The 11677-nt window shown below is 32.2% G+C and overlaps 1 protein-coding gene and 1 long non-coding RNA gene across 6 annotated transcripts; one reads left to right on the plus strand and one right to left on the minus strand.

Moving 5' to 3' along the window:
• Nucleotides 1–502: 502 nt before the first annotated feature.
• Nucleotides 503–8934, minus strand: LOC113004470. 5 transcript variants are annotated; one of them, XM_039448011.1, is made up of 14 exons: nt 8810–8932; nt 8549–8713; nt 8299–8447; nt 5697–5880; nt 5268–5429; nt 4957–4989; nt 4418–4564; nt 4011–4043; nt 3797–3919; nt 3382–3444; nt 2980–3188; nt 2523–2556; nt 2108–2204; nt 503–2056 (listed from the first exon to the last, which is right to left on the minus strand). In XM_039448011.1, exons 3-14 carry the CDS (start codon nt 8299–8301, stop codon nt 1963–1965), a joined length of 1182 nt encoding a protein of 393 aa, XP_039303945.1. In that variant the 5' UTR covers nt 8302–8447; nt 8549–8713; nt 8810–8932; the 3' UTR covers nt 503–1962. The 5 variants fall into 5 exon arrangements, with proteins under 5 accessions (XP_039303945.1, XP_039303944.1, XP_039303946.1 ...); XM_039448010.1 differs by having other exon boundaries at nt 4011–4046; XM_039448012.1 differs by lacking the exon at nt 2523–2556 and having other exon boundaries at nt 1967–2204; nt 4011–4046; nt 8810–8931.
• LOC120357501 lies at nt 4512–6065 on the plus strand. Its single transcript, XR_005574502.1, has 3 exons — nt 4512–4650; nt 5270–5454; nt 5677–6065. It is a non-coding gene; the product is annotated as an uncharacterized LOC120357501 (long non-coding RNA).
• Nucleotides 8935–11677: the final 2743 nt, after the last annotated feature.

An 11677-nucleotide genomic window follows, 5' to 3' on the forward strand; every position in this document is an offset into this window, starting at 1 on the left:
TCCTTCCTCGCTCTCCTTTCCTCAGATTGGTCGCGGCGTAATTTGCTTGCACCACTACCTTCCATTTTTCCTTTTTACCCTGAGAGGTGTGTTTTCTCCAGTTGCGCGCGACCTGGTGTCATGCTTGTGTTTGCGCCTTCTTTGCCACCTCTTCTCCTTTCTTAATCTATCTCCCTTCTTTAAAAAAAAAATCCCACTGACATCCTGATTCCCTAACAGCACAAAGTCGACTTTAAGTCGACTATGAGTCGGCCATAACTGCTAGACGTCTGGAAAATGGACGTCCGTAAGTCGACTTTAGACGACTTAAAGACGTCTATAAGTCATACAATGTCCCACTTTAATCGACAACTATAAGTCGACTTTTAAAGACGTCTTTAAGTCATACATTTGGAGACAACTATAAGTCGACTATAGTTAGTCATCATACAGACATTCTATGCAGTTGTAAAGGAAGAAATATTGAAATCGGGAAAATATGTTATAAGACATTTTTCACTTGTTTGATTCGTTTTATTTAAAAAAAAAAGAAAATTGTTATAATATATAAAGCGAATGTAACTATTTATATCTGTGTATGTGCATTGTGCGCATTTGTTTAAGTTTGTGTGTGTGTATATGTATATCACAATAACTCATTGTATACAATATTATCTTGCTTAATATTAATATTATATACAAATGCATTTGTTAAGAATAATAATAAAAACAATTTTAATAATAAAAACTTTTAACTATTCTATATTCATGGATGTCACATAAAACAAAAACTTTATCCACATTCATATCTAGTCACAATGTAATTTCATCAATTAACTTTCTTAATGCTAAATAATAAAATAAATATTCCTCTTATTTAAATAAAACAATCTTAATATGAAAATAACTTTTTTTCTATCTTTGTACTCGTAATAAAATTATTATCTTGCGTTTAAACTTCTCTCTCTTTTTTTTTTTACCAAACATATAGCATTACATATATCACATATTCCAGCATAATCATGCATATGAATGCCAAGTTTCCTTTTTAACTAGATCAAGTTAACCATTACATCTTTTTATTAGCAATGAGTTTTACGAATCAATCGTTATCACATCACACATTTCTTTTACTCATATAAAAAATGCAATGACTACTTCATACATATATTTTGAAAGCCAATACATAAAACAAAATTATTATAAATTAAAAGTATGAAAATTTAAAAAAAAAGAAAATTTATACAAATACGCGCATGTGTGTATGTGAGAGTATCATCGTACGGACATTACGATTATCTAAAACAAAATTTGGCGTCGTGACATTTACTTGAATCCTTTTGAATAATGCTCATATACTTCTTTCTATTTTGTCAATGGCTATTTCTGCAAGATGATCGCATAACATAAAATGGCTTAATACGCCAATGATATTTAAATAGTTTGTATGATGGACTAGCTTCAATTATACCACTTAAATAAGAATGACATCTTTGACAAGTCTTCGTATATTTAGGCATATACTGTAGGAAGATCATAATACGGATATTAACTTTTCAAATTTTTCTTTCATTGTAACTTTGTTAGTAAAATTTGTTATTTTTCTACTGCCTTACATAAAGTTCGATTTGAAACATATAAATCACTCTGAATTAAAAAAAATATATATCAAAAAATCTATATCATAACGTTGAGCATATGACAAAGATATAAGATAAATTTTTCAAAGTATTGCTTGTATGATGTAAAACCTTTTATTTGCATATATAAACTAACGATCGGATATATTGATTTTATTACTAATTGTTAGGCATTATTATCGATATTTATGCGCGTACAAACAGGATAATTACGATTCAATAATCGTTTAGAAATTGTTATGTATCCGTAAGATCGATCTACAGCATAGATGTTACAAATTAAGACTATCACTGGATTTCCTTGATATTTTAAAAACCAGTGCCGCGTCACGTAATTATAATGTTAACGGTTCCATTCCTTTTTGAAACGACAAGACACGATACAAAATGTTTCGCAAAGTTTCTCATGGAAGACTTCCAGTAAATGTTTATTAATCAGTAAAATAACTTTGTTTTACTGATTAATAAACATTTTATTATTATTAATCGTACTTCTTATCCTGTCACCTGAGCGACGGAGCCATTCTTGCATGGTAGCTTCTAATTCTGCACGGGTTGAAGCTGGTGACCGTTTCATCACAGAATCTGAAATACATATAAATAAAATTATAAAGCTATGTTCCGAAATTAACTGTAATCAATACTGAAAACGTTGTTTGATCTCTATCGGAACTCTAATGTTAAAAAGAGATGAAATAATGTTGTCAGTACTGGAAAGTTAATTTTGAAATAGGAAATCTTGTTATAGGAAAATAGGAATAATGGAATAAATGTTACCGATTATTAGTTTGGACAAGGATGTGGATTTAAAACCTACACCACTCTTTTGGCCTGTCCATGATATTTGGGTCCCTATTTCGTTACACATTATATGTGATAAAATGTTTCTAATAAATTGTTTACCTGTCGAACCTCCGATTCGACATATCATGTGTTCCTGTAATATAATTACAAAAATGTACACGAATAAAATGTTATGATTGAAAAAAAACATGTTAGTGCGAAAATAAAATACACGTATTTTTAAACATATTCAGACAACTAATAGTATTAATTTAGTATTCACCAACCATACATTTTTGAAATCAATTTTATTCAATTTTGCGACTTAGAAATATTTATTTGTATTTTGTTATATTTTTATATGAAATTTTTTTCAAATATTGAATATAAAATTATCAAATTTAATACATACAAGTAATAAAAAGTTTTTGATAATATATAATAAATGTGACAAAATTTATAAAATTATAAAAAAGCGAGTTAATTTCTGGGAAATTAGAACAGCAACTTAACAGGCAGTACAATTATCAACATTAAAAACAATATTTTATAAATATTATAATATGAATAGACTTACGAATTGTTTTCTCATGTTCGCATCCACTTTCAATTGATTGTCGCATTCAAAAAATTGCTGAAGCGTCATCAGCGGGAACGACGGTAATAATTCTTGTCCTACAACCTCGTCACCTCGTCCTGCATTCGGCTCTTTTAGCAGCGCTTCGATTTTATACAATTGTCGTGACAATTTTTTGAATTCCTTTTGGACATAATCTCTGCATTCGCCTGTAACAATATTACAAAATTGTAAGAATTAAAATTGTTAATATTTTAATAAAGTGACTGTTAATAAAATGACTGTATAAAATAATCATAAAATATTAATACAATATAAAAATATAAGTAATATAAAAACATTAAAAGAACAAAAACTATTAACAAATTAATAATGTATCTCTGTAGGAAGTTATATATTTACCACAACAGTTATTATGATTCCTCGTTTGATTTTCTTTATCTAACTGCAGTGAACCAGGTAATTCTGAAAATCATATATATATATATATATATATATAATAATAAAAAATATATATTATGTTGAACTATGTTTGCAAATTTCTTTGTTTCATAACAATGTTTTTCTTATCAAAATCATTTTTTATTATTATTAAATCATGACTTTTACTTGCATTAAAGAATAAATAAGATTTCGTGATAATAGCTTTTATGCAGCACTTACGAAGCAATACTGTATACTAGATTAATAAAACTTAGAAATAAATTTATTATTTTTTTAAGAAACTATGATTTTAAGAAATCGTAATAACGTTTTACATTTTAATATTAACATTATACACATTTATATTTAAATTATTGATACTGTGTATGTATACCTTGTATGTCAGATAGGTAACATTCATCGTGCCATTCTTGATGACGCTCCATCATTGCAGGCTTGGTTTTCCCAAAATTAGCTGACGAGATGCCGGACAATTTTTTAGATTTGTGTTGCTTTTCTACAAAAATTTAAATAAAGTTACAAATAGGATTTCCAAGTGAATATATATACACATAGCTGTATTACTCAAGTCAAATAATTTTTCATACCGTTCAAATCATTGATCCGTTTCGGAGTAGAGTCTACTGCAAAACAAACAAAATTATACACAATTGATAGCAATGATGATTGTTATAATTAGAAAAAAAATGACCAATCGCAGTCCAATTTAAAGAGAATATTTGACTGTAATTTATCAATTCTTATTGCTTGTGACTTATAATACTAACTAATAGCTTACTGTAGAAAGCAGTGTTGCTAGGTCTACCGTTTCACCGTATTAATTATAATAATAATAACTTTTTCTAAATATAAGTTTTATGTATTACATGAAACTTCTGAAATTTATAATCTACCGCTTTAAATTTCAAATCAACCGCTTTTTAGACGTGATACCTACTGGTCAATTTCTCAATCACCTGACAACACAGGTAAAAAAGCCTTTACATAAACTTACAAGTCTTTTCGTAGTTGGATGAGAATGTAGCACGCTTATTCATTTGCGATTGTGATGCCTTGGTTAAACTACCTTCGCATCGTTGCTTTGATGTAATGTACGAACATTTTGGTAGGGATATCGTGGAAATTGTTTTTGGTGTATTTTCTGCAAAAATTAAAATAAAATTAAGAATAGTATCATCAATAAAAATATATGATTAATTCGTGCAAAACAATACCTATTGTATTATTGTAAGTGTTTATAGTTACATTTTCAAATAATAATTTGGTAATTATGTAGAATATCCCCACCACCTCCGATTTTGATAAAATTAGACTCATTCGACGCGTTTTTGCCTGAAATGAACAAATCTGGCAGAAAAAGTGTCGGATTTCCTCGCAAACCGAGATATCACGCACTAAAGTTGACAACTTTTAAGGTTAGGATATCTGTCACACCGATTAGATGTAACTAATTTTATTAAAATCAGAGGTGGTGGGGGTATTTTACAAAATTACCAGTGTTTTTGATATGGATGATTGTAAATGATGTCTTACCTTTACGTTGTTGGGAAATTGGCGGCATATTACCTGTAATACAGAAATTGATATATATAATGATCGGAAAAATAAAAAACCACTTTACATATAAAACAAGTTTGCTTCATAAAGATTCAAAAAATATTTGTTATAAATGACAGCTCATAAGATATTTCAATTAAAAGATATCTTATGATATGTTAGTTATACTACGAACATTCTTTAAATCTGTATGAAGCAAATTGTTTTATAGGTTTTTTTATTTTTGCATTAATGTAAATTGCAAATATATGTATCACAAATAAATAGTAGTTTCTTTTTTAACTTACAGGAACTGGCATCAGAAGTGTCAGACTCATCGGAGGAGAGTTTTCTAGTTTTTTTCGGCCGTTTGGATGGTTCATCAAATGCAGCACGCATAGCATCAATATCAGCATCCGATGAAATATCTGCTGATTTCTTCTCGATTTTCCGAGCTTCTTGAAAAGAATCTGTCAAACATAATGTAACACATATGTATGTTTAATGCAAAACATTATTTTAAACCACACATATTTTTAAAGTAGCATTTTTTGCAAATCATAATGCAGAAACGTATAAATCTGTCAAATTTAATAATCTAATAAAATTCAAATACTATGCGCATGCAAAACTTCATGCCTGATTTATCATTAAAAATCATTATATATTTAGCATGAATTTATATGCACTCATTTAATATAATATTTATTGTTCTAGATACATAAAGTGTAACTCACCAAATGGGCCAATCAACTGTTTGTATGGAGTTAAACTCCATGTATCGTTGGGCTGTATTTCCTTTGATATTGCTGTGGTGACAGTGATACCTTTCGGTGGCCACCAAATCACTGAATCGCTTTCGAAGACCCATGAGTCGGGTACAACAGAGCACCACTCGTCGCCAATAACAACGTACCACACCTTTCAAATAACATTTTTAGAGCAGCATCAATACGTTCATTATCTGTACTTCTTATAACATGCATATTTTAATACAATAATATGAAAATAATGTGAAAATAGTACATAATGTTACAAAGATCAAGCTGTTATTGAATTTTCTATTGAAATAATTATAATTTTAATAATAACGTATGTACAATATATATAATATTTTACTTTTGTTTTTAATTGAAATTAAAATTTGTGATGTAATAAGGGAAATACGAGGTATGTTGAATCATTTTCAAAATTCATTTGGAATGCTTTATTTTTTATTAAAGAAACTGGCCACATTTGTAAGGCCGATAAGCCTGTAACAACATATATACCTAAATTTCCTGAATCACAAGGATAATTAGGTAACGTTGAAATATTTGTAAACTTTTGACCAATAATTGTTGGAATTTCACGATAATAACCAATATTCGAAATGCAAACAATGCTTGTGATATTGTTTTCCTCGATGTAGCAGCAGTTATTATATTTTTTTGTTGTCAAGACAAACGAAGAAAATTTTATTTGACCATGTGCGTTACAGCAACCTAATGGTAAATTATCATTGATCTTTTTCTGCAGCTGAGGATACTGTTGATTATAAAACCGCTGATTTTCTGCAGGAAATAACGATTGTTCATTTAACCTGTTACAAATTTGTTGTAACGGTTTATCAAATTTTCTGAGAAGTTTTTTTATAGTGAAAAGATAGTTTTCAAATGGGAAAGCACTAAAAGAATCTAGGGGTCCCAATCTTTTTGCATCAGCAGGTAAATGTATTACAGTATGCATGTTATAAGTAACATTTTGTGGTCCATACAGAATGCTCATGTTTTGAACGAAATATACCAAAAGATCATGTGCATATTCGTTGTTCTTTTCATAATCGTCAATGCTACATAAAATTCTCATCGCACAATTTAAGGCATTAAAATGTAGATATTTTTCATTAGGCAGCACATTTCTAAGAACCAGCGGTCCTAAATATAGGAGAAAAGTGCGATGTTGAGTCGCTTTCCATCTGTGAAAATCATCCAAATCAAAATATTTTCGAGCGAATTCTGTTGGAATACATTTTGACACAGTTTTCAGTGCATCAGACAAAACATTAAGATGACCTTGCATCACTCTGGAAATTTTTGATCTGTCTAGCCACAATTTCAGAAGTTGCTTGTTTATACCGAGATAAGAATTATGCATGTAGTCTACAGGAAAATGACTCACCATTGGAACTGAAATCACTTCAAATGGCGATAAAACACCTTGAAGGTGATGTTCAGGTTGCGATCTGTTAATAAAATCAATATCGGTTCGGAGTGGAGCATTAGTATCTAAAAAAGTCATTCGCCTATTTATTGTTTCGCCCGTTACAGTGCATTTCCCACAGGCAAAGTGTCCATTGTGCGATTTTGTGCAAGTAACATATGCTCGAGCTGGAGCATCACAAATGACAGCACGGATATTGATTTGCCGGGGCTGTTCGTTGATAAAGAATCCATTGTTTTTTAAATTTAAATATTCATTCACAAATGGTTGAAGAAATTCGCATAAAGGAGCTTTTTGGTAACCATGATAAACACCGATGACGAATGGTGCAAATGGCAAATCAGAAATCCTGCCTAAAATCGGCCAAAGCTGACTCTTTGAGCTTTTCGAAATTGGTAAGCCATCAATATTTATGTCCAAATGAATTATATCCCGATAATTAAAAGCATGAGGAAAGCGACTACCAATTGATGTAAGCGCTTTTAATAAGCCGTAGTGAACATACTGACCTTTGGAAAGAGTTTTAATATTATGAGTACCTGGTCTTGGGGTATTCAAAAGTGTTCGCGCATCCCGAGGTAAATCATTATGCCCATGTCTTGACAGAATTTGTAATAATGATGTTAATGCATTTTGATTAATTTGAAATTCATTTGCCCATTTACACAGTTCACCTGCCAAAGGCAAATGCATATTTTCCGGATGCGGGTTAATTTGAAATTCGTCATCACTGACGATGCTTGTGTCGTATGATGAAACACTATTAGAATTGTGTGTGTCAGAGTGACTAATATCTGATGAAGCATCATTGACCTGCATCATATTTGATTGATCTTCAATCTCATCAAATTCTAAAGCCAATGAACATGATGGACCAGCGATTGGATTATCGTCAACATTTGGAAGTACAGCCGGCTGAGAAGCTACTTCACGATCCAAATTGTAAGAAAGTAAAGTTCGCCGGTTTTGTTGACGTTTCGACAAATTAAAAAATTTTTTGGGCATTTTCAGAGACAATAAATAATCTTAATAAACGTACAAAACCTACAAAATTAGCCTCTGACTTTATTATTTTAAGTATGAAATAACACGCCCTTAATTAAAATTAAAATGAATTGTATTACAGAAAGTACACACCATTTATAGTTGACTCGGCACCGACTCGACACCGCCACGTGCTCCGGTTTCCCAATACACGCGTTTGTTATTTTACTCCGGTATGTCTCTCTCTCTCTCTCTCTCTCTCTCTCTCTCTCTCTCTCTCTCTCTCTTTCTCGTTCATAGTACTGAAAATGAAAGCAATTGAATTAACACTGCAGTATTGTACTTTCACAAAAGACGACTGGCTTAATAAATATATAGATTAGCTTTAATATACGATTCTTACACACGAACCAAACTCGGCACCGACTCGACACCGCCACGTGCTCCGGTTTCTCAATATGGCACACGTATACTCCGGTTTCCCAATATGGCACACGTATACTCCGGTTTCCCAATATGGCACACGTATACTCCGGTTTATCTCTCTCTCTCTCTCTCGTTCACAATACTGAAAATAGAAGCAATTAAATTAACACTGCAGTATTTTAGTTTTACAAGAGACAACTTAATATAAATTAGCTTTAATATACTATTTAATTCTTACACACGAACTGAAATCGGTGCCGGCGAGCAACAGCACACAGAGAGTGAGTCTGTTTTGGTTTCTCTTTTACTCCGGAAACGATGAGCTTCGAGCACGCGCAATGCGCCGATGGATTGGAGCAATCGCGCGTAACTCTCGGCACTGAACGGTGGCGTCATCGGCCGACCGATTTTATTTGTCGTTTACAAATATAATCTTGCACTGTTAATTTAGCAAATGCTAAAAGTAATTAACTGATAATTAATTTTTATAGTTGCAATTTTAAAATGTCTTTTTCAAGACGTCTTAAAGTCGACATTTGAAAGACGTCTGCAGACGTCTGTTCAAAGTCGACTTACAGTCGACTCTGAAAACCTGACTTAGAAAAGTCGACTTATGGACGGTTGTGCTGTTAGGGTTTATTCTTCGACACTCCAGTACTCAAGATTTAAAATTTAAACTAAAAATGTTAAATTTTACATCAGAATTAAAGTCAATCTTAAAATTCAAGATTTAAACATTTAATAATTTGAAAATTGTAACTTTCAAGTTCATTCCGCTGTTCCACACGCCACATTCCTACGCTCACGCTCCTCTCTCTCTAATTAACTTAATATTCGGAAAACCGGTAAGAATTTACTTTTTTTCTTTCTTAATAAAAATTTTTTATTAATCAACAAAAATGGTAATCCTTTACAAAGCAACATGGGCAGGAAGACCCATCGTGGTAAAGCCGGAGGACGTAGACGATTTCTACGCGCTCTACAAAAAGAATTGAACAAAATTAAAATTTTTGATTCATCTACATACTGGGCGGACCTCCCTGACGTCCCATTTTCCCCGGCGGAATTTCCGGTCCTTTAGTTTCCGGATCTCACAGTTCTCTTCCGTCCTCCCAAACAAGACATAAGGAAGGAGATCGCCGAATTTCGGAAAAAAGCAGCAAAACCGACAAACGATTGTATACCGAACAGAATTTTCACGCGACCCGTTGTTCCATTTATTTACACGAGGAAACCTATAACGGCGCAAAGATTGCCGCGTATCGTTTCAAATGTAAAAGTAAATTTTTAAATATTGAAAATCGCGAGCTGGGAATTGTAAAATGATAATATTATTATAAATTTAATTTGATGATTATAATATTATAAATTTAATTGTTATTTTCGTTCATGTTAATATATTTATTTTAACAATCAGACCAGTTTATTTATGGCGTTTTTATAGTTCTTCATATAAATAAATTGATAAAGTATTTTTCTACTTAACTATGCTCTTAAAAATCATTTAAACCTTATTCCACGCCACCGCTCCTAGTCATGCTTCCAAATTAATCAATAATATATAATAATTATAATAATCCAAAAATGTAAAATAAATAACTTATTGAAATTGTCTGGGATTAAACACCAGACTGGTGACAGCAGCCTATTACTAACTATTTAAAATCACAAAATAAATTAATAAATAAAACACAATAGAATCCTTCTCAAAAACGTCCAACCCAAGCCCGGACGCAACAGCGATATTTGGAAAATATAGTCAGTATATTTCAGTTTTACATACATATACAGATACAGAGTGGATCTGAAAAAGATCTTTTACACGGAATTACAAAAGAATACGCTACTAAACTGTAAATACGTCCGTTACTATCTGAGACAAAAGTAAAAAAATGTAACGCACACACACACAGTCTGAACATAGAGAGGCAAGTTATATTGCACCGCCTAGTCATAGTAGACACTAGCGCCGTTGTTTAGTGATCTTCTGATCGCGTTTTGAAAGGCTAACTATTGTTGCACTTTAACATTACCCCACGTTTCCTTCCACTCAAGAAGGAGGAATGTTGCAAGTGGCGAAAGCCACCGCTGACGGAACAATTAATTATAAAATACAATTTGTTTATATTACGCCACCGGTATCGATAATACCGACACCATGACATGGTAACCGATACCGGGAACGCTGAACAGGCGACTTTCTTGAATAGACAATAGATCTGCCGAGTCGGCAAGGCCAGATCGGCCGGCCCTCCAATAAGTAGAGAGCCAACGGTAAACGCAGGGGACTCAGTTAAGATACGCGACAGTACCGCGTCGCGTTTGGTATCACAATATCTAAAAGACAGTGTAATTTGAATAAAGAAGTTTATTGTGAACCGCTCAACAAATGTTTAATTTAATCGTCTCTGATCGACGGGCTCCTTCCTAAAGCATCCGAGAAAACCCTCATAACAAAAATTGGTTCAAAAATATGCACGTTTTCCCTCAAAAATTTGTATGTGAAAATGTAATTAGCAAATAAAACCGTACCTAGACTGTATAAATTTTCATGAAGTTGACGATTTTGATTTCCCAGGATACGTTGCATGAGTATTCCATCAATCTCCAGAGTATTGCGTACTGAAAGTACTCTTTTGGAGACTACGGGATGTGAAATAATAACACAAGTCCACTACGAAGCTACTCGCCATGTATAGTATGTAAGCCTGAACTAGTTCAAATTAACGCGCCAAATCCGCCCAACCCGGATACTGTTGGTACAGTAGAAATTGACGCTGGAGACGGAAGGAGAGGATCGATGGTGAATCGGTAGACAACGTGGTCGAGACTTGGACCCATTCAAATTCAATAGTTGAGATATTGTTATAAATAAAAATGGTCCACTGGATTCACCGATGAGAATTAATTATTAGAAAATTATATACATGTTGTTAATTCAGGTAATTCAAGATTGTAAAGCTTTATGGGCAGAGTGTATATACATGACAATCTATAACCTCACTTTCAATAAATTACAGTGTTAACTAGCATTAACAGCAGTATTCTGTTAATTATCCCGGATTTTCCATAAAAATTAAAGGAATCGACTTACAAGTAATATAAA

Source organism: Solenopsis invicta, chromosome 4 (assembly GCF_016802725.1).
Source record: "Solenopsis invicta isolate M01_SB chromosome 4, UNIL_Sinv_3.0, whole genome shotgun sequence".
NCBI lineage: Eukaryota > Metazoa > Arthropoda > Insecta > Hymenoptera > Formicidae > Solenopsis > Solenopsis invicta.

Bases quoted from the DNA above. Each gene is read 5' to 3' on its own strand.
- LOC113004470 (XM_039448009.1), bottom strand. From the start codon at position 8,166: ATGCCCAAAAAATTTTTTAATTTGTCGAAACGTCAACAAAACCGGCGA.